This window comes from Anastrepha obliqua, chromosome 5, assembly GCF_027943255.1.
Source record: "Anastrepha obliqua isolate idAnaObli1 chromosome 5, idAnaObli1_1.0, whole genome shotgun sequence".
Classification (NCBI taxonomy): Eukaryota; Metazoa; Arthropoda; class Insecta; order Diptera; family Tephritidae; genus Anastrepha; species Anastrepha obliqua.
In genome coordinates, this window is record NC_072896.1 from 76,320,490 (window position 1) to 76,347,069 (window position 26,580).

General features: G+C 33.2%; 1 protein-coding gene across 7 annotated transcripts in view; it reads left to right on the plus strand.

Annotated features, from left to right (window-relative positions):
• LOC129249501 (uncharacterized) overlaps positions 1-26,580 on the plus strand; it is a 175,717-nt gene that overhangs the window by 120,246 nt on the left and 28,891 nt on the right. For 2 of the 7 annotated variants that reach the window (XM_054889355.1, XM_054889359.1), the window contains exons 10-17: positions 969-1,094; positions 1,174-1,361; positions 5,245-5,383; positions 5,925-5,939; positions 14,629-14,685; positions 14,991-15,074; positions 15,212-15,290; positions 18,151-18,240. In XM_054889355.1, the coding sequence (XP_054745330.1) occupies positions 969-1,094; positions 1,174-1,361; positions 5,245-5,383; positions 5,925-5,939; positions 14,629-14,685; positions 14,991-15,074; positions 15,212-15,290; positions 18,151-18,240 (778 nt within the window). Of the gene's footprint in view, positions 1-968; positions 1,095-1,173; positions 1,362-5,244; positions 5,384-5,924; positions 5,940-14,628; positions 14,686-14,990; positions 15,075-15,211; positions 15,381-18,150; positions 18,241-21,717; positions 21,928-26,580 lie in introns of all 7 variants that reach the window. The other 5 variants (XM_054889353.1, XM_054889354.1, XM_054889356.1 and 2 more) reach the window with 5 other exon arrangements.

Here is a 26,580-nt window from a genome sequence, read left to right on the forward strand (position 1 = left end):
GCAGAATATTCTGGCTAATAAGAAAGTCACCTGAAAGCATAACAAGAGTGGCGCTTGAATGCAACCCGCAAGGAAACAGAAGTCGCGGTTGCTCAAAAAACACTTGAAGAGAATCAACACTTCGCAAACATTGCAAAAATAACTGCCCGGAACGAATTCAGATGCTCTATGCTCGCAAGAGGAGTGAAACAAGGAAGATAAAAAAACAATTACTTACATAATTACTTTTCTTCGCCTAAAAATTAAAATTATTTATTTTTTAAATGTGCCTCTAATAATTTGGCCACACACTGTATTTTAAATAGATATAATGTAAAAATATTAAAAATGTATATACGAGGGTCGTTTGAAAATTCCGTCGAAGGTCAGAGCGGTGGCACTACTGGCGCGTACCGAAGTTATGTTTAGTTAATGGTATCCCTTTGAAGAACACACACCAAGTTTCGGCCAGATTGGTTTATTTCTTTGTGTTTGGCATTCGCTTGAATTGAAGAAGTCGAATGATTTTCCTTTTTCATCACGACAACGGAACAGCTAACGCGTCAGCATTTGTGGGCGCAATGGGGAAATAGGGTTCCAACTCGTCTCAGATCTTCCTTATTCTCCAGGCTTGAGAAGCCGAGGGAGCCCCCGGCCTACTATTTGTTCGTCCTTTTCAAGAAATGACGGGTGTGAAAAAGATTTTATTTCAATGAGGAGATAATTGCAGAAACGAATGGCTATTTTTTAAACTTGAACAATTCCTATTATTTGGAAGAGATCAACAAACCAGAACAACATTGGATAAAGTATATAAGCCTAAAAGGAGACTATGTCGAAAAATGTAAAGAAGCTTTACCCCAAATAATTAAGTAGTTTTTATTTTTGCACGGACTTTTCTAACGACCCTCGCATTTCCAAATAAGTTTGTGAGAACTGTTGTTTCTAATTTGTTGTTGTTTTAATCCTTTCCGAACACCCTTTTCCAGTTCATGGACCACTTAATGGCTGGGATTGAAGATATAATCGGCAAGACTGGCAACTACAATGTGCGTGATAAGTTTAAGCGCTTCGACAACCGCTTCATCAGGCCGCTAGTAATCAGAGACTTAAAGGTATACACATTTTTTTTATTTATTTTTCCAGTAGCAGACATTAAAGCGAACTAAACGTTTGCATTCATTTCAATATTAGGGCGCTGAACCGAAAATTATTGAAACCTATTCAAAGCTTACAATGCGTGATGCCATGGAAGTAATGCGACGTAATCCGTCGACTATCGGGCAAATAACGGCCACCGAATCAATGAGTGCTCTCTTCAGAAATTACACCAGTAATTGTATTGGTGGAAGGTGGGCACCACCAACTATTTACACGACATGGTAAACGAATTTTGGAAGAATACAAAAAAACAAAAACAAAGAAAAATGTGCATGTAACTCTCGTAAATGCGAAAAAGCAAACAAAAATTTATGACTCGTAAAATGGATTTAATTTCTCTAATTTTGCTTACAGATTTGATTTTGATTTTTAAATACTCGTACTTATAGTATTTAATTGATATAATTGATTTAATAGTAATATTATTATATTTTGTTGTAGTGACATTACTGTTAGCCAGCATGTCCCACTCATGTGCTACTAATGCAATAGAAAGTAGTTATTGGATGTTTTTTAGTTATTTTTTTAATTCCCTGGCTTTTATTAAGGAAAAATGTAAGTATTCGATAAAGGAGCAAGTAATAAAATAGAAGGATCTCTCGTTGCTTCGCGGGTTTGAATCGCGTGCGTTGCCTTAATTAAGGCGCGTACAAGCCTACGCCTTGACGATTTGTTTTAGTACTTAGTAGCAAATTAAGTGATACGATTTATATATTTTGTATTTTGACGTTTGTACACATATATAATATATTAGCATACAACTAAGCACCATTTCGCATAATTTGTATCGATATTTATTGACTGTTGTTGGCCCTCGTGCGAAAATGTGCGCTAACTCCTGTGAATGAAAAATGAAAACAAAATTGATTTTCAAATATTTTGAACATTTCATCATATAAAGAAATCTCACGCAATGAATGAAATCAAGGGTGTTTTTTAAGAGCTTGAGAACTTAAAGTGATACTACAAAACAGAAATATTTTTGAAATGATTGTTATTGTTTACTATTTTTTTTATAATCTGGCATTTGAAAATATTAAATGAATAAATAAATAATTTCATGGTATTTATTATTCAAATATGATATCCAGCATATGCACGCCGCGGCTGTAAGTTGTGACTACTACCAATTTGTGACTACTTTTTCCTAATAAATCTGAATAATAAATCTTAGTAGCTAGTGCCTTTTTTTGTAATATAGTTATTTATAATTATATTTCATTATTAATACATAAATAAATCTAAATGAGACCAATCAGCAAAAATGTGACGCACACATTGGTCATTCGACTTCAATTCTTGCACGAACTGTATTTTACAGGCACGTAAGCCAAGATCCTTACCCAAAATTTCATACGTAGTTGAAGAACAAAGACCAAAAATTTGAGAACGATGACGAATCGGTTTCGGCGTCCTCTTCCACACTTCGTTCTATGAACTTTGCGAACAGATTTATTTATCTTTGTTTTTTGTTTTTTTTTTGTTTTGTGTTTTCAAAGAAAAGCGTTCTTTTGGCATTAAGATGACTTGCCAAACTAAAAAAAAACAATAATAATAATAATTGGCGCGTACATTTCTTTTAGGTGTTTGGCCGAGCTCTTCCTCACAAACTTTACGGAGCAGAAATATTAACACAGCTTACCATGCTTAGCTGTCAAACCATAGTTATCGATATCTATGGCTGCTTCACAAGGTCATTAACTCTAGTGAGCCCAAATACCTTGGCGTATGAATTTAATTCCCTTGATCGTCCCGATCACTTAAACTGTTTAGTAATCAACAATCAATCCTCCGAGTGTAATTCTGCCATGAAAAAGCTCATAAAAAATATCTGCCGTTCGGAGTCGACTTGAAACTGGACGCACAAAAAACGGGTGTACGCGCCAATTATATGTATGTATATAACGGGTGATCAATCATGAGGTGCTTTTTTCAATAGTTAAAAAAAAACAAAAATGTAAATTATGTTCAAAACCTTTATTTATCATTTGAAAGGACATTCTTTGACATTTACTTTTTGAATATGACTTCATTCAAATGTTGGGCGCAACTACGCTTAAGGTGGTCCATTCTGAAGGTCGAATTTTCAATCACTCGTTCGAGCATTTCGACTGGTATGTCGTGAATAACACGCGTAATGTTGGCTTCCAGAGCTTCAATCGTAGCTGGTTTATCAGCATAGACCTTGGACTTCACGAATCCCCAAAGAAAAAAGTCCAAAGGTGTGATATCACAAGATCTTGGTGGCCAACTCACAGGTCCTAAACGTGAAATCAGCTGCTCTCCGAAATGACTTCTCAATAAAGTCATTGTTTCACGAGCTGTATGGCAAGTGGCTCCGTCTTGTTGAAACCAAATGTCGTAGAGATCATTAGATTCAATTTCAGGTAGCAAAAAGTCCGATATCATGGTACGGTAGCGAGCACCATTCACAGTTACGTTGCGGCCATCATCATTTTTGAAAAAATATGAACCGATGATTCCACCAGCCCATAAACCACACCAGACCGTTGTTTTCTCTGAGTGCAAAGGTAGCTCTGGTTGCCCTTCATCCCAAATACGGCAATTTGACGTAACCATTGAGCCAGAAATGCGCCTCATCGCTGAACAAACTTTTGCTCGAAAACAGCGGATCTTCTTCAATCTTTTCAAGAGCCCAATCAGCAAAACGGTGACGTGCAGGAAGGTCATTTGGCTTTAGTTCTTGTACGAGCTGTATTTTGTATGCTTTTAAATGAAGATCCTTCCGTAAAATTGACCAAGTTGTTCCATACGACAGTCCAAGTTGCTGAGAACGGTGCCGAATCGATTCATCGCGGTTTTCACGTACACTCTCTGCTACTGCCGCTATATTCTCAATGCTTCTTGCTGGACGTGGTCTATTCGGTCGAGAATTATCCACCAATGAATATTCGGATTCAAATTTGTTGATGGTATGTCGAATAGTGTTTAAGGCAGGCCGATTATGTTGACCATAATGCGGTCTAAGCGCACGAAAAACATTTGTCACAGAACGCTGATTTTCATAATACAGTTGAACAATTTGTAGACGTTGTTGCGGTGTGAGTCTTTCCATGATGAAATGCCAAACGCTGTTCAACAAATCCACGATGACAGTTTGCCACAACTCGCGCGCGATCTGTAAAAAAAACGCAAATGAAAAAAACTCCTCTTAATTGATCACCCGTTATAATAGCTAATATGTAGGTACATGCATATATTCTTCTAATGCTTCCTTGTTCTTGTCCTCCTACTTCCACTTTTTACAGTCTATTATTTCGCCTTGTCAAATCTTTTTCCCCTAAAACATCCTTATTTTTAATGTTATTTTTAATATTTTAAAATTAAACCCAAACACTGTAAAATAACTTATGGTTAGATTCATAAAATAAATAAATAGTTCTCATGCAGCTAAAAAAACACCCCTTACTTTTGTTTTAAATTCATTTTCAACAAAATGGCGTTAAATGTTTAAAAGTAACGCCTTTTATGTAAAAAAATGTACCTTCCCCATTTACAAAAACAAAAAAAATAGAAATAAAAAGAAATCGTTGTAAACTTGAAAGCCCTGCTACCCGTTTGTATAGTAGTCAAAAATCCTACTGTTTAATATTTTTCTTTGCAATTCGCCCTATAAATAAATTTATGTTTGACAGTTTCTCAAACACTAAACTGTTTCCTTAAAAGATGCACTGTAACTAAAATTCGTTTACTTTATTATGTTTTTAATAAACGTTTTATAAAATAAACTATTACTGTGACACTTAAAATATTCACTCAGATCATCACTCATTATCTATTCGTAGCGTTTTTTGTTTAAGTAAAAATCATCGCATAACAAAAATATATATTTTTTGCAAAGCATGGTAAAAATTATATATTTTTCAAAATATATACCCTATTTGTTAAGTAAAAATATCTATTCAATAACAAATGGTAAAAATTATTTTGTTTTATCTGTATGCGCTGCATCTATGTCGCAGTAATTAGGCATTTAAAAAAATTTGCTTTGCGAAAAATACCAATTATCTTTAATATTATAATTCATCGAAATATTTTATTAATCTATGCACATATTTTCGTTTTAAACCTTTCGTTAACCAGTCCAAGCCTTACAAATCTGGACAATAGTTGCTCACGAAACCTCGACATGCATGAATTGGACTACAATCCGTCGAAAAAAGATCTTACAGATGCAAAAATACACCATCTGCTGGCCGAGGAGTTGAAGCCATATAGAAGGGTTTGTATTAATTTTTTTTTTTTCGAATTTACAAAAAGAATATTTTTCTTTAGGTTCATTTTTGTAGAGTACCTTATGCCACAAATTAGTTCGAAATACACCCAATCGTTACTATGCATAAACAAATATATTTTATATACAGTTTTAATTATATTCTCGCTTTGAAACTATATATGCCACATCATATTTTCATTACCTCTATGTATGACATATGTATTTTACATTTATTATTTTTTATTTTATTATTTTTTTACATATGTACATATGCCACTTCTATGACAAAAACTGAACTATCAATATTGACTAATACGCAAAAATTTATTTAATGAAACTCAAATGTTCTTCTCCTCTTTTTATATTTTCAACGTAACATTATGTACGACATTGTAAAAATCTAAAAAAATCGAAAACACAAAAAACGTTACCTAATTGCCTTAAAATAAACGCGTACTGAAAAACAAACTGCTGAAAAATCGAAAAAACTGTCGTCAATACCAATTCATTAAAAATGATAAACAAACCAAAAAACCTCACTAAGCAGGCTTCAATGCAAATGGTACGGCATCAATTGGTCTTTTTATTTACAATAAAAATATTGCATCTATTTACTATTGCTATTTTCGCTGTTGGTTGTTAATTGTTGTCTCAATTTTTTACTTAAACAAAAGTTTCAATTACAAATTTTTCTTCACATATAGTTTATAAACAAATATTACATATTAAGCTAATCAATAACCATAAAAAAGTTGAATTTAATGTCCTTAACTAATGAAAGAGCGCTAATTATATATAAAAAAAGTCATATATTTTTTTGTGTTTAAATGGTCTTTTTTTCTTTCTTTATTAAATATACTTTTTTATGTTGTTTTAGGAATCATACCATACGTATTTGTCTGCAACCTTCAGTACTAATGCTCATATAGGTATATTAAAAATATCTATAAAATAAACTGATTTCTACACAGAACTCTCTGAAAAAGTAGGTAATTAATTAGCTACTCATGCTTACTTAAGCTTTAAACAGCCATGAAATTGTTATACAGATATTAGTAATGATATTCTGTTGGCTAATCTAACACAGTGCGCCAAATTTCAACTTTTTCCCCGTATACAGTCTGTCTAATAGAAGCGTGACCGGCAAAATTCAAACTTAGAGTTATAGAGAAATTTAATTGCTGCTTAATAGGCATGTCCTTTGCGCATATTGTGCAATTTGTTAGCTTTGTGAGAAAATTAGAAAGCGTATGTTGGTTTTATAAAATGAGTTCCGCGCATGTAAAACGATTGGAAACAGTATTCCCAAAAATGTCATGTGCATCTGGAGCAGGCGGGTGCTAAGACGGCAAAATGAAGAAAAAGTTTTTTCTAATAGCGGTGAATTTCTGCCATGAGAAAGCTCCTAAAAAAACCATTCGCCGTTCGGAGTCGGCTTAAAAGTTGTTTCCATTTGTGGAGCAACATCAAGACTCACGCTACAAATAGGAGGAGCAGCTCGGCCAAACACCTAACATAAGTGCACGCGACAATTATTTATTAATCTGTAGTAAAATATTTAAAGAAGTCCCAGACGTTCATAAATTAATGGGTGCAAGGGTATACCGAAGTTGAAAACGTTGACGGCTTCCCTGGACGAGACCCAAAAACAAATACCTTTCCAAAGCAGGATCAGAAGATCATTTGTGTATGGCAAAACCGCACTTATCATTGCGTGAAGCTGAAACAATTTTAAGGAAAAGTGGTTTTAATGTTTCCGAACACACGACTCGAGAACGTTTACGTGCAGAAGACCTCAACTTCCAGAGCAAATTGAAAAAACCGCTGCTCTCATTATCATACATTGAGAAAAGATTTACATGGGCGGAATTGGGCAAACGTAACATTCACCGAGGAATCCTTCCTTTGGGCGGATAGTTGCATACGTCGATCCTGGTGCACTGCCGATTACGAACTGTTAAAATCCTGTAAAGGTTCACGTTTGGGGAACGATATTCGTGCGAGTATTTGGCTGTGACGCAACATTTAAATAAACAAGAAAGGGAAAGTTCGATCCCTTTCCCTCTGTAGGAAAAATTCGATTACGATTAACAATAAAAATAGAAGTAATACAACAACGAAATAATGACAAATATCTAATTATTACGACAGCAAATCAGCTGATCCTGTAAAATTCCCTGAGGGTCTCATAGAGACTCGCGAATGAGATCAGCTTTTATACTCTCTACACCGTGGGCGCAATGGATATAAAATATATTTAATTGTAAGGCAAACCTTTACGGGGTGCTGTTCTTTCATCAGATGATTGGTGCCTGCTTGTGAAAGTGGCTGTATTTTTATCTTCTTTCTCTCTTCTTTCTTTAGCTGAAATTCGACAATAGCGTTCCAATAGGTCTGTTCATGAAGCAAATTTTTTGTAACAATTATTACAAATTATCACCTTTTGGTGTTCGTGTACCCAACAGACTTGCAAAGTAGGGGAAAGTGAGAGAGCAAAATTACATTTCATTTTGAGGGGAAGTTGCAAGTTTTTCCTGGATAAATTTTTACTTGCATGTGAGAAAAACAGCTGATCGCAAAGTAAAAATAAATACGAATTAAAATTTGCGAATTGCAACTGTTGGCGGAATGTTCCTCATCTGACAGCGATCATGAAATGGAACAAATTATTGTGGACAAAATGAGATCATATGATTCGGAAGGTTATTATTTTGCATCTTATTTGCTTTATATTTTTTTAAATTTAATACGAGGTAGCTCAAGTGAAAATGTTTTTAATTTTTGTGATTTTTCCTGCCAACAGTTTAATCAGCTGTTCGTTACACTTGCAAATTGTTCTGGTTTTGCGTTCATGTACGTTTTTTGATATTTTTCGCTTTGACGGAGAATTCTCGGAAATAAAGTTACTGGCAAGTTACTGGATAATTTTTACATGAACAGACCTAATTTGTTGCATTTAGGGAGTCGAAATCACCTTTTTTAGACTCGCCTTGTTTAACAGTTTTTCTCGTTCCGCCAGTTAGCAATACACTCATGTAATCTAGGATCTTTTTATTTTCGTTTGATGTTGTTGTTGTTTAGTCACATGATTTAATCTTTTACCTGCATTGTAAAAATACCAAAAGTCGTACATATATAAGGTGTATATATCTTAAATAAATAAGAAAATAAATAAAAATAAAAAAAGAAAAACAAATTACTACCCTTAAGTTTATTGAATTAATTTCTATGACCATTCGTCTTACGTTTGCATTCATTTTAAGCTATGTACATATATACATATCCATAAAATAATAACTAATATACTATATATTATATATAAGAAAACGCACTTAGAATTATTGGTCACTAATTGGTCACGCTTCAATATGCACAGTTATATTTTGCAAGTTGCAGTTAGTAAAATTTGTTTTAAACGAAAAATAATTCAAATTTGTCCACCTTTACTGTGAGCCTCATCTCAATTCACCAATAATACCGTACAGCATTGGTTGGGTATTGGACCAAGCCTATTTTTGTAAGAGATTGAGTCATAAGTAAAAGTAGCTCGAAGTTAGCCTCAGAAATCGAGATATACATACACTTCGAAGTTCGAAATTGGACTTCTGGTAAAAGACTACTTTTAATTATTGTATGTAAGTAACTAGAAAATTAAAAAATTAGGGCGCGGGTCATTGTTTGCTCTTACTTAAATGGCATATAACTTTCTTGTGTAAACTTATATTGCAGGTGCTAAAAAACAAAACAAAAAACAAATTAAAGTTTTTAGTTTTACGAAGATCTGATCTTGGGTCCCTTATAAAATGTAATATTTTTAACATTTTAGTTATTTACATAATTAACCCTTTAACTGTTCAATTTTGTTTCGAAAAACTTTTTCTGCCTGCTTAACTATTTTCCAGCGAAGAGGTGTTACGAGTATACTCGACATAAGCAGAGTAAAATATTTCCGCCTGTAAAAGTAGGCAATTATGACTAAAAATCAAACGTGGCGTGTTAGTTATTTTTGAAAATATTATATATATAATATTTTTATTGGTGGTTACAAAACTAGAAATTTAATTAAGTAAACTTAAAAAAAAATATAAAAGAAATGTAAATAATGCTGCCTTGCATATTGGGCACCAATATCTGGATTCTCTTCTAATATTACTTGTAGAGCAGTATGAACATCTGTTAGGGTTAACTAAAATTATTAATTTCACATTTTATTCCTCAAAGTACTTATTACTACTTTTCCTGTCAATAAAATTCTCAAGAAATCATTTTGTAACGGTACTATCTCAGAACTTGTTATTTCAGCCTAATACAAGCTATTCAACCCTATCAGGCAATTCATCGTAGACTGTTTTTCGTAAAAACTAAGAAATTGTAAGCATAAAATTCGAATGGCTCCGAACGTACATTCGGAGTTCGTAGAGTATCATTCACTGAATACACTCGTAACGTCAAATCTTAGAGTTGTGTACAATTTTTCTATTTTCAAAGGAAACAAATGAAAAATCGGTAAAATGTTAGTTCTATATTAACTCACCTGTAAATGTAAAGAAATTTTTTAAGTATATGTACTTTTATGTGACTTCCACTTGTGTAAAGTTATAACAACATGCCAGCAGTATACCACTTTGTTGGGGCTAATAAAGGAGAACTCAATCATGGCATTGATACTGTAGTACCCCTTCCGGTTGTAGTAGAGGAATTTTTCTTTAGTAGGAGAAATAATTTTTATGGGACGCACACAAAATGATGCCAGGAAATCTATATTTTTGATAGAATTCCATCTGGCTTTGCCGTTTTTCATTGGTTCTCACGTCGGGATTTACCCACTGTGGACACAATCGTTTTTGTAGTGTCGCCAATAAGTCTATTAGCACTTAGCTAAATGTCGACTGCTCCATTGGCACGTCGAAATCTTTACCAACTCCGTGCTGATAGCCTCCCTCCGTATGCAAATGCAGCTTTATTTAACCGGTAATTTTTGATAAACCTGTTTTAAACTCTGTTTAAGTAAACTTTTTCTTTAACAAAAAGGCACGCACTTACATTGGTTCGTCCATACTCGTATCGAGATCGTTGCTTGCCGCTCTCAATATTTTTCGCTCAATTCTGACCCTCCGTTTGCTTCTCTCACTTGCCTCTTCCATTAACACAACCGCACATATCAACGAATACATTTTAATTTGAAAATTCAGAAAACTTGACAAAAAACTTAAAGATTATTTACTAAATTGTCTTGTTTACAGTGAAGTGAGCTGATGTCGAAATATCAAAATTTGACATTTGTATAATATTTGGCAGCACTTTTATCGTGTTCACATGGAGCCCACGATTACAATTCTTTCGTATTCGTAGTAGACATTCGTATTCGAAGGTTTTCTATGACGGATTCTATGATAGGGCTGATTGTGTGTTAAAATAAAAAACGTAGTCGGACTAACGAATATCCTAAAATGTACATTTTTTAGGGGAAACAATTACGTTGGCTCGTTGAATAATAATACGATCGAGATGTTTTTATCTTCACGACTTCACGAATATACTCAACATAAATAGTTAAAGGGTTAAAAATAATTTTTTACGAAAGGTCCACTCTTGAACTTCGAAGGCTAACTGCGAAAACAGAGAAATTGCTTTTGTACTTATCTATCTCAACTCAACTAAAAAAAATTGTTTTGCTCCAATACCCAGAAAAAACGGAATGATAGAAAAATTCGAAATGAAAATGAATTCCTTAAAAGATTTTTTTATTCATAATAATAAATAATCTTTATTTTCCTCTTGATCAAATATTTCCAGGATTTTCGAATTTACGGCGAAAGTTCGTTCGACACATGTTACTAATTCTAATGTTTAGTATAATTTTTTTTTAAGTTCTGTCTTTTTAGTGTTGAAATATTCTACGTTTGATATTTTTGTTAAATTTAAAGCAATTTGTCTTTTACTATTTTAAATGATGTGTGTCAATTAATGTATTTTACAAGGGAAATAATTTCTGGATTAATAATTTTAAAAATTAAAAAAAGAGCTTCTTTAAAAAGAAAACTACAAGCAAATACATTCATATGTACATATTTTAATCATGGAATTTTCAAATATTTACAATGCACGGTGGTACCGCTCTCGAAGGAAGTAAGTCATAGATATCTATTTTGTGAGAGATGAATCCGCTATTTTTTTTATCTCATTGTAGTGGATAATAATACATTTATTACACATGCTTTTTTTTTTTGTTGTTTTCCCAGTTAGAATAACTATTTGTTAGTAATTAGACCAAATGTGGTGTAAAAATGAGGCACCAGTATTTTGCTCGAATGGCCTACCACGGTACCACTGTGCAATTACACTAAAAAGGCTTTAACGAATCCTAAAATTTTGCCAAATATTGTGAAAAAGAAGATCAAAGCATATGAAAATGCTCAAAATCCCATTTACATTAAGTGAAATGAGTCTTAATGAGAAGAAAATTTTTCTAAATATAAATTATCGCTTTCGCTAACTCCAAACGTTCGTTAATATTTTATTAAAATTTTAATAGATATTTAAATTAGATTTTATTAAAATTTTAATAGCTATTTAATAAAATATTTGTAAAAATGTTAATATCTATTAAAATTTTAATAAAATATTTTCATACAAAAGTTGTTTTTTGTACATAATGTCAGCGTCAAAAGGAAGTGTACACCACATATTGACAAGTTTTGAATATATAAAACAAAATTTCAAGCATTCATTGCATAGAGGAAGTCACCCAACCCTGTCCAATTTAAATAAAATCAGGAAAAAGCGCAGAAAAAGTGGAATCTTATCGCCCCCCGTTGCCGCTAAAGTTAATTCCTTTTTTCTGAAAAATGTTAGCCATAATTGAAGACCGAGAATTAAACCCAAATCACCAATTCGGCTTCAGAAAAATACACAGTACCAAGAATAGATTCGTAAATGGTATTCACAAAGCTTTTCAGCAGAAGTAATGTACTGCCGCATTTATCGATATATCTCAAGCCTTCGACCGCATTTGGCATGATGGTTTACTCTGTAAAATGAAAGTCATTAATTATTATACTTTTATCAAGTCCTACCTCAAGGACCGACACTTTTTTGTTAAACAAAACGAAGAACAGTCTGAACTCTATGAAACTTTAGATGGCGTACCCCAAGGCAGTATATTGAGCCCAATATTTTCCTTGCTTTACACACAAGATTTACCAATCACAGAGGAAACTATCGTCGGAACTTTCGGAGATGACACCGTCCTACTTATTATACTTAGTCCTGCCACAAATTCTATTACAAGTTAAGTCAGTTATAGATATGAAATTAGTTTTCATGTAAATATTAAACAAACCATGTTTTAAATTTTCATTCGAAATGTTCACCATTTGCTTTTATACGATCCTTCAAACGATTAGGCCGTTCAGCTATTGCAGCACGCACGGTTTTCATGGGCATAGACATAGACGCATAGTCGCTGCTTGAACCAAAGGTTACTTGAGACTCTCCAAAAGTTTTCGACAGGCCATGTTCTCCAATCCTGACCACAAACTTTATCCCAATAGATTCAGATCTGGACTTCCAGACGGTCAATCTTCTGCGGCTATGAACCCACGAATATTGTTTTTTAGCCACTGCTGGATGGTTTTGGCCTTATGGTCACTCTCCATTGAAAAGAGTACTGCTTAACTGCTTCAATACGCTTTTTAAGACATCCTCATGGTGCACTTTTGATGTAACGCCTTTACAAGACGCTCCCCACCAAACCATTACGGAGGTTGAATGGTGTCCACGCTGAACCATTGGAACAATATTTTCTACGTCTTTAGAAGCTTTAGCATAGACTTTGTCGTTTGGCTTATTAAAAACTTCTTCAACAGTGAAAATTTGCTCATCTGTGAAAAGAATATTTTCATGGCCGTTAACCGCGTGCCACCGAAGAAGCTGCTCGCATCTGTGGAGCGACGGAAGACTTTCATGTAGAGATCATCTCTAACTTGTCTTGACTTAGATCTGGTCGATGCAGCAATTTCACTGGACTTGATTTTCTGCTTTCTAAGGGGATTTCTGCGAATTGTTTCTCGCACTGCTTTTATGGCTGCACTGGTTTGAACTACGCGAGGATGACCACTTCTTTTCCTGTCTGTCACTTGTGACGCTTGGAAAAAACGATTGATCGTATGCTAAGCAAACATTCCCGAAATATTAATTTCTTTCAACAGTTCGTAAATCTCACTTGCGCTTTTACCATACTTTTGTAATGCAACACTGCAATGCGAATTTCCTTAGCTCCCACTTCATTGTTAACAAGCGAAATTTGCCACGAAACTGAGTATAATTTATGAGTAGACAATGCATACGAACAAAAGTAAAAGTAGCGGAACTTTTTTCTGCGAATTTTTTCTCGCCGTAAGCGTGGTAAAATTTGTCACAGAATTTAGGACAAGGCTAAGTAGTCTCCCACCCCGAAGTGGCTTCCCTCAAACTCTAGAAAGTACTTGATAAAATAGCTCAATGGCTGAAAGACTGGAGAGGCAATCACATGCAAACCAGCAAGTTTTAAATTCTGATGAAAATTTGCTAATTTTTATACTTATAAATTATGTATAAAGTTTGAAACTTTGCGTTATATGGTTTTTGTTGTAACATAAACTATAGTTTTATAAAAAAAAATAATTGACAGTGAAAAATAAACAAATTAATGGCCAAAACTTGCCAATATATGGTATACACTCTCTTTTGACGCTACTGAAATTTCATAAAACAAATTTCGTACTTTTGGATAATAAAAATAATAGTTAGTGAGTTATTAATTAAATTTTTTTTCATGCTTAAATGTTTTATTAATATTTCGCATACTAGCTTCAGCAGCATATTTGCCAAATCTTTAATTTTCTATTATTAAAACTTTGTGTTGCTATTTGAGATGTTAAGTACATACGTATATACCTTTAAAAAAGATTTTTTTTTGCATTTTAATATCATTATTTAGAACTTTTATGAAGTGAAATATATTTTGCGGAAATTAATTAAATTTTGAAGACTTCATCATTGTATCATTTATTTAGCCCTTTAACGCCTCGATATACAACAGACCTTACTTAGACTTTATACTTCCCTCTCCTACAAACTGATGCTTAGTTGTTGCAAGTGATGACCTATTTTTGAATTCTTAGTGTAACCTTAGTGTTTTCCCTACAAGCAAAACGCAAAAACAAGAATTGTGTCGTTAATACCTTGTGAATTGCATTTTATTTTTACAGCACCGCCGCCTTAGTTATAGCCGACACGCAGTAGATGACAGAGATTTGTCTACGCAGGTAAGTCGCAATACGAAAAAAGAACAATAAGTTCCAAAACCTACATACTTCGAAAAATAGTAGCCAAATAATTCGAAAGTAATTGACAAATCTCTGAAATAATAACTTGCACTGCTGCATTAAAAAAAACAAAAACAAAAAATGTAGTGATTGTTGAAAATGTGAAAATATACTCGTGTGAGTCAAATGTATATGTGTATGTGTATAGTTTGCAAGCTTTGCCACCAAGTGCATTCGCTTGGAAAATATTGTATAATTAATTTTTATGCTAATTTACATTCGCTATTAATTGAAACGTTTTACAGGTGAATTACAAAATGCAAATGAACTTCCGACGAATGTTCAATGATCGGAAACATCACAAGCGCAGCAAACGCGGCACTAGTAAGGTATGCAATTTTCACATATACACATATAAATATGTTAATTGGATTGTAGTTGCATTGTGGATATATGCTATTTATTATGATACTTACTAATTGTATGCACATGTGTCACATATGTTAATCAGTCGCCTTTTTTACAGCAACAAGATGGTGTTAAACAAAATCACGTCTCTTTCCATGACTTCCAACAGAACGGCACAACGAAACAATTTTCGCATGGTACGAACAAAGCGAAACATCAATTTCGCAAAATTCTAATCAGAAAACATAATCACAATTCACTTAACAAATATCGTAGATTAGAAATAGGTAAATGTGCCATCAAGTAAATTAAATTTAAAAACGATTTTCAAGTGATTATAAACTTTTGAGAATAGTGGAAGAAATCTGGTAGGCATGTACTTTCCCCTTAAAGTTGATTTGTCTTTAGAAATGATTGCAACGAACACCTTAAGATAGGCAACAAAATCGGAGAAGAAAAATTCTTCCCCTACTGCCTTTTTTATGTGGCTTCATCTCTTAAATTTTTTTCATTTGCATTGGTTAGAAAGCAGAAAAGAATAATATTTGCACATAAACGAGCAACGAATTTTTGCATAAAGTTAATTATTATAAATAATACAAAATAAAAATAATGCTTATTCCATTTCAGCTAAATCAGGTTATATAAAATTTAAGTCCGTAAGTGGGACGTTTTCGAACAATGGTACCAACTTTTTTTTTTATAATATTTTTTTTATACCACAACTGATAAAAGTTAGTCACGAAAAAGGCTTTTTCGTGCTTCTAAGAAATGCTCAAACTCTATAAATATCGTTAGTTATGCTCCATTATATTTGGTATAAAAAGATAAATTTTACAGACAAATTCACATTTAGCAAAAAATCCAAATGGCAGTATTCTAGCAGTCTTATTATAATTTTTGGGGAAAATATTATTATAATTGCTTTTAGAACTCAGTTTTTTAAATTTATTTTAATTGTTTAAAAACTTGAGTTCTACTTATTACACTGTGCAACAAAATGAGATGCTTTCCAAAATAACAATATTCAGGCAATGGATTCTTGTAGAGTGGACAAAAAAAAACAAACTCTCGTAAAAAAAGGTATTTTAAAAGAGGCATCTGGTTGTTGCTTTAAAATAAAACATGTAAAATTTAGATTCTTTTAGGTTTCTATAAAAAAAATTAAAATTTAGATTACTTCAGGTTTCACTATTTACAAAATACGGCTCTTAACAAGTATATATGAAAAATTATATCATTTAAATGTCCACCAAAACAGGTACCCTCTAGGAATTATTCACTACTGACATCTAGGCGTAACTTTTGAAAGACCCTTTACATGCGATTTGAAAGTGTGCATCAACATTTTTCGTTATGCAGGTCAAATTCCCCACCTCTTGCACATTTTTATGGTAAATCTGCATAATAAACTGTATTTCTTACATTTTAGTTGTTTAATGTATTCAGCAGTTCTATGTATAAAATATCGCGAAACACTTAAGGCCTCAACTACTCAATATCTGGTTATTTTTTATCTCTTTTATAAAAAAGAGCAAAAAATGCTCATAAAAGCGGTAAATAACGGGTTATAATATACCACAAAATTATTTGTCATAAAATTTTGCTATAAGTCTCTTAATACACCAAAACACAAAATTCAACTTAAAGGCCAAAAATAAGTCAAAAAGGAAAACGGATAATTTCGTTAGTGCATACAGAAAATTTCATTCAGAACTAAATTTTAAGTCCATGACGCACGCATTTTTTTTACTACTTCAAAAAAAGTTAGGCCTAAACTTACAAATTTCCGATATACGTAACACATATGTATATTGTCTGTCCTCTCCACCAGAATCCGTTACCGAAGCGTGGGTATTTTTGTTTATTTGCTGTACAGTGGTTTTACAAGTATTTCAAATAAATTATTAAAAAGACGTAAAAAATTGAAAATAATTAAAGTGAAAGCATATCTACCGAGGTCCACAATTTCTCTAAATTCCAAATCCCTTGAATGAAATTCACGGCAGTTTTTATTGTACATTTTAATATCAGTTTTAAAGTTTGATATTAGCAATCATAATTCCCATCAGTAGTTTTTTCCCACCCAGATAACTTTTAAATGACACTATGCAACATTAATTTTTTCACCAAAACGAATGAATTGGGTTTCGATAGATTTTGGTACGCTGAATGTAAATTCGATTCCACAGATATTATATCCAATTTGTAGAAAATTTGGGTCAAAAAACGCAAAATCGACATTTTTTAATTAATTGTAAATCGAAGTTTGCGCTAAAATTTGGAAATTTGTTGAAAATTGGAACCACTTCTTAGCTCAGTTGCTTTTATTTAGTTAACATTTGTTCACAAGTACTCTTCAAATGCTGTGCACAGTTAAGAGAAACTGGCAACATCAAGCTTACATATGTTAAAAATTGGAACCAAAATTAACAGAAAGTGTCAACATAGAGCTGTTAATTTACATCTATAGCGATCGTACGACATGATGCGGCTATGGTGGTGACTAAAGCTTCAAAAAATGTATAAATAGTGGCAATTTCACTACGTTTGTAATTTTTTCGCCCACACCTTTATTTTTCTTATTTTTTTATTTAATTTACTTTGAGCAAAATTTTTTCGAAGCTCTGACGAGACGGGCAACTTTTGAGACCAGTTCAGTACACCGAAAGTTATCAAACGTATCTAATTACTTCCCAGTGGTGTACAAAAAAATTGTTGTTGCATAGTGTTATAATATTTTTTAATTTTTATTAAGAATCTATTAATTAGCATATTTAATGCGCTCTTATCTAAATTTAACAACCTAACTAAATATTGGCGACATTTTTTCTCATCTTACATTAATTTTTCTTTTACTTGCGTGCATTGGCGGATTTTTTGGATGCTCATTTTATCTCTTATCTTTACCCCTAAATACTAATGTATACATACACATATGAATTGCGGAATTTGTCATTAAACACACATACACACACACACACACAAATACATTTAAAATCATATTTAATATTCAATTATAAGAAGACTATATTAATGATGTTCTCAATGAATCAGGAGAAGAAAATCTGGGCAAACTAAACGAGGTGACGGTTGTGAGTGGCGACGATTGGGATGACGGCTTGACATTTACAGCGAAATCCTCACGTAAGTCGAAATTTACTAATTTGCATATACAAGAAATATCTACTAACACTTATATACACAATGAATGTATTATTGGTTTTTATGATTTTTTGTTGAATTAAAAAAAATGTAAAATATATAATTTTTTTTATTTAAAATAAATTTTAAGTAAATATTTGCTAGCATACACACATACACACATACTAACTAGGCAAGTACACCTGACGATAAAGGTTGGGGGAGGAGGAGGCGCGTATGTTTTGTGTGTGTATGTGCGAATTTGATGGTAAACATTTTTTGTCATATTTATGTACCCTACTTCTACTACAATAAAGAATATACGCGCTAATACTCAAATATAACTGTATTCAACTTTTACCCAACTTCAACGCTTATTGTTGCGTTTGTTTTCGAGCGTATGTTTTACCCTTTTAACTTGATTTTGCTTGTTTTATTTTCTAAACAATTAACTTTAATTTATTTCAATTAATTTTTTTTTATTTTGAATGATAAGAAATATTAAGCATAAATGGTTTTTAAATGCATTTTTTCAGCTAAACATATTAATATGCCATAAATCGTTGCAGAATATCTGTGTGTCAACAGTATAAAATGAGAGAGCTAACCATCGTAAAAAACGATAATCCACAAAACCAGAAACTTAAAAATCATTTATGGCATATTCATGTATGAATTTATGTTTGTTAAATATTTCTTTGCTAAACATTTATTTTTTCACAAAAATGCCATTTTTTACTTGCATTCAAATTCGTGTCTTGCTAAAAATGCAGTTGGGAATTTGTTTAAATAAAGCTCTGTGAAAGTTCCCGCTGTAACCTATGTATTATTTCGGCCCCATAGTAAAATTATTTTCAAATATAATTTCGAAATTCTTTTACATTGTCGAAATTTGTACGAGTAGAACAACATGAACGTCATTGTTGGTTTTCACAGAGGTTGTTTTTACGAGTATTTTATTGATTAAAATATATAGTTATGTAATATTAGAAATTCATGAGAAACAATTTTACAATAATATGCAATTTGTGTTGCAATAATTAGGTGTTACAAATTTTATTTATGAACAGACCATTTCCAGATTGATAGATTTACTTATTATTGTGAGTTCTTCAAATTCTAAATAAACGCAAATGTGGAACATGCGCCAAAGGAGCAAAAAATGCGTGGTTATATGCCTCTGAAACCTTGCAATGCATGATATTTCAATTTACGTAGCTCACGAGGCAGCTCTAATAATGCATAGAAACTGTATGTCATTAAGCTGCTTAAATATTGCGTATTTTTATGGGTTTATAAGATTATTTACAAGGCGGATCATGATGAAGCACCCTATCGGAAGATTTATATTGTTTGCAATGTGAGCATCGCTTTCTTTTTTGACTGATCTCTTCGGTATTGGTTCATTCGGAGCGCTCCACTCACATGGCTGATGTCTGGATTTCGTGCCGTACTTATAAAACCACGTCTCGTCTCTAGTAAAGATGCGTTTGATGAATGTTGAATCGGATTCAGCCTTGAAAATTATGTTTTTGACAATATCAATGCGGTATTTTTTGACATGAAACTCAGGTCATTCAGGCAAAATTTTATAGCAACATTCATTAACTACTTTTCTGTTCATTAAATTATGTCCTGAACTAATTCATAACCAATGTTCAAGTCCTCTGTCAGCTCATTGATGGTGACTTTGCGTTTATTGATTAACATTTATTTCACTTTATTCATGCTTTCATCAGTTTTTGATGTCAACAACCTGCCACTACCCAGACCTTTCGTCGTCCTTGACGGACTCACGATTTCTTCTGAAGCATTCATGCCACTCATAATGGCTGTCGGCTGTTTTCTTTAGAGTATCATTACATAAACAATTTCACAAAATTTCTAAGGTTGTCGCACCATTCTCAACTCGTTGTTGCAAATTCAAATGCATTTTTAAAACTCTAAAATATCGAAAACACGTGCAGAGGTAGATTACTCAAGGCGGCGTCAACCAGTGGCGATAACATTTCCGTAGAAATGTTAATCACAGATGTGGCAATCTGGCTAAAAAAAACGCAACTCAAATCACTCGACTAGAGCGTCACCTGGCGGTTGTTCTGGGTACGTCGAAAACTAGATTGTAGTTCAGAACGTTTGGGGTATGCGAAGTAAGCTGCCTGCACCAGCATGGCGGTTTTTTATATTTTTGTATACATTCTAATGTGATTCTCGAATAAAATTCCTATTTTTTAGTCTTTCTTTCCAAAGTCTTTCCTTTCTTCTTAGAATTTCATAAATGAAGTTTGAGGTTCAAGGCACTGTTGTCTAGTTATAGAATATGTAAATAACTTTTAGTAGTACAGTAGCGCACGAAATCCCGAATGCCACCTGAGAAATCATAATTTCAAAGGCGCAAATAAGTTAATATAAATAAAATGTACCAAATAGTACCTTGCTTGGAAAAATCCAAAAATTCAGATCTGCAAAATACGGAATTACGAGTAGAAGCCTCAGCAATTTCATTAGGTGAACTGCTAATTTAGTTTTTATTTTATTTCATTAAATAAATATAAAGAACTTATCAGATTATAAGAAATGGCTTTACTCCCTAAATAATAACTCTAAAAACTTCCGTTGTGTACAACAGTTAAAAAATGCATATATGATCAGGTTTTTCACTAGCTCGTTCCATAGTGCACCGACTTATTTGCATTGTTTGTCAAGAGGCTTCTAGCCACCACTGCTTCAGCAACTCAATGCCAATTCCTTAAGCTTTATTAACTAGATCTTGCACCGTGCTACTTCTATCAGTCCCCTAAAGTGAAATCTGCATTAAAATTTAACCCGCAATCCTTTAGATTTTCTGTTATTGTGAAAAAGCACATACAAAGTGCATTGTAGTCACTGGTTTTTACTGCTTCACAAAATAAAAACAAAATATGAATAGGACGAAATTCTTATAAATTCTTAATTTCACATTCTTATATCTGGAAATGGCTTGTTGTATAATTTATTGCAATTTTATTTTATTTTCCAACTTCTCACTAACTTTTCTATTAAAAAAGTGACAATATATTAAAAATCTAACAAAAATATTCTTTTTTTCACAAACACTTCTCTATATTTTTCATTTGTGTCTAAAATACCAAAAACACAAAACAAAAAACAAAACGGGTCTCAAATGCTACCATGCAATACTAAAACAATATCGATATTAATAAAACGATTCGAAATGTTTCAAAACACACTGTAAATATATCAACTTTGATTGGCAACAACAATGAAATATCTTTAAAACATGCACACACACACACATATGTACACACACAACTATACAATAATAAAATACTGCTGGGAAACATAAAACCCTAAACACCATACAAATGCCAACCAAAAAAAAAATGGATCATTAAAACACAAACGTACCAATAATGCTTACAAAAACATTTATTAAAATACTCAAAAAAAAAAAAAAAAACAACGCGGATACCTGTGCAGCGGACTCGGATCTGGCCAATAACAATTCGCTTATAGCGCACATACAGAATTTACCCGGTTTTGATGCATCGAAGGCGCGCATCGTCCAACACTACTCCACACCGAAAAGTGAAAACGGCAGCCCTGAGAAATTGTTAACGCCCGATGTGGGCCCAACGGCAGCCGAATCGATATTGCCTTGGCGGCGGGATCGTTCCTACCAGTGCATTGGTAAAGGCTTATAAACATCTACGGCTACTAGCCACCACTACAGATACAAAAACAAAATGTAGTTCTCGCGTTATATTATATGTAGCATACCCTGCTTTGCAATTTAGTGGGAAAAGCTGTTTTCAAAAATGCGACAAAAGTGCCTTCAGCCAATTGCACTCATTATCAGTGTGATCTGTTGCTCTAAAACGTTTGCGTTACTGGCCGTATTTTCAATAAATTATAAAAAATTGTTTCTTTCGAAAACAGATAATTTATTATCTCAAAACAATTATTTGGCTTTATATTTTTTTCAAAATCTCAAACGTTTATTCTTTCTGTATCAAATTTTCGTTCATTATTCCATTTGTTTATTTTCTATTATTAATCCATATTCATCATATTCACGCAACTTTCGTATTTTCACTTTAGGCGCAAATATTTAGCAGCACAAAATGTTTTTTCTGCAACCTAAATATTTGAGTTTATAGTCAATCATTGTGGTTGCACAGAAAGTCCATGTTTGTTGTAATAAAAAGTGATCATGCCATAGACTTGAATATTAACATCAGCTCGTCGTTAGCGGATCGCATTCCACATCACAAGTTCTAACAAGCAGATCAACTACATTTACAACTAATAATATGTAAAAGGTATATCTACTAAAGTCGTTTAACGCTATGAAAATTGTGAAGAAGACTTCGAAATTGGCTGTTACTTTCATAAGGGTATCTGAATGAAAAATCCAAATTGTTTCTTTCTAACTATGAACCAAGAAGAGATATCGACTTTATTTGTATACCTTTTTACCATTGGGCATGGGGTTAGTAACCCATATGAATTGTAAAAAAAAACTTTAAAAAAAAAATGTGTGGCTTATATAAATGCTAGCACTAGTGGCTTTTGTAGAATAACCTCAACAAAGAACGAAAAAAAAAAACAAATCGAGTAAATAGTGTGCTCATGTCTGAGGAAATGTGTAGCCTGCTTGTAAAATTATCCAAAATTCACTTAGTGCTTTAGTATAGATAAACAAATATTTACTACCCCAAAAACCTATAAATCCATTTTCACTAATTCACTTTTCATTGCATTTATCAAAACTCTGTGCGCAACTTAAGCGCAAGTCGAATGTTAAAATGCTCCAATAATTTAAAGTTCAAATTCGGCTATCTTCTATTTGTCCAAAGCGTTTAGCCAAACTTCGTTACCAGTGTTGCCTTTTATAATTTGCGCCCAATAATGAAAACACAGTAAAATAAGAATGATCGCCGTAGCCGAATGGGTGGGCATTGAAATTTGAAAAAAAGGCGAGCCAAAAAGCACGGAGAAATTAGTAACTCCTAAAACACTCAGGGCTAAAATGCACGGAGAAATTGGTAACTCCTAAAACACTCAGGGCTAAAAAGCACGGAGAAATTAGTAACTCCTAAAACACACAGGCTAAAAATCCGATTGTTTTCAACGCTCTAGAAAGTAAAAGAGTACATAGTTATCAAAGAAGAAAGAAGAGAAGGCACAGATAGAGAGATATAGGATAGAATCGAGACAGAGGCAGAGATAGCTAATCCTGTGAGAATTTTCCAAACTCATTAGCAAATCTGAAAATATCGTCTAGTTTGAGAGAACGAATTTTACTCATTCTCATGACGTCGGAATCCAAAATTCTTAGTCTTGCTCTAGCAAAAGCAGGCCACTGAAAAGAGAAAATGCTCAGTGCTGTCTGCCTCCTCTAAGCAAGACAGGCAAATCGGGTCCTTAATGATCTCCGTGGTAGTTATGGATTGTGTCCTGTAACAATACCGACCATCAACCGAACGTCTTTTCTACCAAGTTTTAGTTGGTTGGTGCGTGACTACCATTTGGAAATGCGCAGGATCGAGTCTCCGTGCATGGAGCATCAAGTGATAGAAAAAGTATTTTCTAATAGCGGTCGCCCCTCGGAAGCTACTGGAAAACCTTCGAGTGGTTTTTTATGTTGAAAAGGTCCCTCATAAAACACCATCTACCGTTCGAAGGTAGCTTAGAAACTGAATGGTGTTCCATTTGTGAAACCATTATCAAGACAAATAGAGGGAGAAGCTCAGCCAAACACCCAAAAAGGATGTAAGCGCCAATTATATGTATATATGAATGAAAATAACTTTATTATTATAGTTTTCAAAATATTTCCCTTCGCAGCCAATTCACTGTTGCATTCGCTTGAACTAATTTTCAAAGCACTTTTTCCCCACTCAGAAGTGACAGCTTCTTCAGGCGTTGAAAAACGGTGATACAATTTTAAAGACTGGTCCCGCTAATGCCCAATCTTGAGATATGTCACACGAGGATCTTGATTTATCATTTGACGCACAACATCGATGGCTTCTGGCACAACAACCGTTTTTGAACGGCCTTCACGAAATTCCTTCAACTTGAAATTCGTTGTAAAAGTGTTTCACAGTGGCTTTCAACTTCAAAAGTCGAAACAAGTTGATCAACGCTCTGCTGTCTCCATAATCCACGTCGTAAATAATAAGTTATCCCACGAAAATGTTCACGAGCGATTACCCTCTTTTGAGCGAGATGAATTTTTCAACTCATTGAAAAACGAACAAATAAAGCTCGTAAATGAAAACGTTATAAAAAATACCAAACTTTTCGATACAAATATCGAATAACAGTTCATCACACGCAGTGCTGCAAAGGCGCAAAATGCAAAAGGCATAAAAGGCATCTTATGAATAAATTTTGATATAGTGAGTTTTTTACAATATTAGCAGTGCTTTAATGGCATTTTTTTTTTTCGTAAATTTTATGTAAAAATATAATTCATACTACAGCCAAACCAACGTTTCATACTTTATACTTTATATATTAAAGAAAGTCAACAAAATTTCGAACTTTTTACACAGAGTTTTAAATTTTTTCTGGCATGGAGTTTTATAGCTCATTGCTTTCTGTTAATTTTTAAGGTTTTTTTTTCTCACAAGTATTTTCTTCTTTTAAAATTTCATATGATGAAAACAAAGTAAGATAATAATGAAATTGGCTTTTTGCTTTTCAAAATATTCCTCAAAATGTAAGTTTGAAATTGCTTAAAATTCTCGCTAATTTTTAAAAGTCTTCTGCTGACGGCCGCCGACATTTTATTCCCTTCAAGCGTTCAAGCGATGCTTGGAAGAATACGAAGACGAATTATCGTATCGGCTCACACAGGAAAGGTTTTGAGCACACCAAAGATCAAATAATTTGGTACCGAACGATTTCTTTTTACGAGATCAATGTTTGTCAACGACTGAATAAGCTGTTGAAGCCTTTAAATAGCTCGTTTTGGATATATCCACTTCTGAGTGAAGAAAGCGTTTTGAAAATTGGTTAAAGTGAATGCAAATGTATATTGACTTCTATATTGACTATATTGACTTCTATACATTTGCATTCACTTTAACCAATTTTCAAAACGCTTTCTTCACTCAGAAGTGGATATATCCAAAACGAGCTGTTTAAAGGCTTCAACAGCTTATTCAGTCGTTGACAAACATTGATCTCGTAAAAAGAAATCGTTCGGTACCAAATTATTTGATCTTTGGTGTGCTCAAAACCTTTCCTGTGTGAGCCGATACGATAATTCGTCTTCGTATTCTTCCAAGCATCGTTTGAACGCTTGAAGGGAATAAAATGTCGGCGGCCGTCAGCAGAAGACTTTTAAAAATTAGCGAGAATTTTAAGCAATTTCAAACTTACATTTTGCTACACTTAATTTAAATGAGCTATAGAATTCTATACCAAAAACAAAGTTCGGAATTCTGATGAAAATTTGTTGATTCGATTTATACAGCTGTTATTATATTAAAAGCTATGTTTCTCTACAAACATTTTAGCAAAACCAAAAACCCATTAAGCATTCAAAACATTGTGAATATTGTAAAATAAAAACACTGTGCCAAAACTTCTTTGACTGACTGCCCTACCTTGATCAAACAGTTCCCGGAATATATTCAGAAAATTCAAAATACAAGTTTATTCCTCAAAAGTAATATTATCGCCTTCAAATTGCCCCCATCAACTGCAACGAACTTATGCCAGCATTTGATTCAGCACTCAAAACATTTGTGGAACTCAATTTGCGGTATAGCCATCAGATTGTCATATTGAATTTCTTACGGTTTCACGTGACAAGTCCAGCAATAGACCATTTTTTTGCTTCATCTACTTGCAATTAGGTATTTCACTGAATAGGAATTCAGACAATCGGTAGGTTTTTCAATACGAGTGGAGTGGGATACGAGTATAAAATTAATAGAAAAACGAGTAACTTTCATTTTTGACTTCGTTGTTTTGAGAAACGAAATATTTACACTACTTATGTTTATTTGTAAACAGGTTTTTGATTCACCATTAAACGAATCTTAGAACTAACAGTTGCAAATGAAACATCCGACATGCAGGGTCGGATTTGAGGTGATTTTGAGTAACATTCACGAGGCCAAAATGTACTCTGTTAGTTAGCAAGAAGTATAGAGTATAGAGTGCTAGGTTTGACTTTCAGCTATGGTGGAAAACAAAAGTGAGGGAGTAACGTGTTATTTAGCTATGATAAAGAAAAAATTATGAGGGGAACTTTGGCAGCCACGTCACTTGGGAACTGAGTAGCCGAATTCTACACGATCATGTATTCACACACTCGTCCAA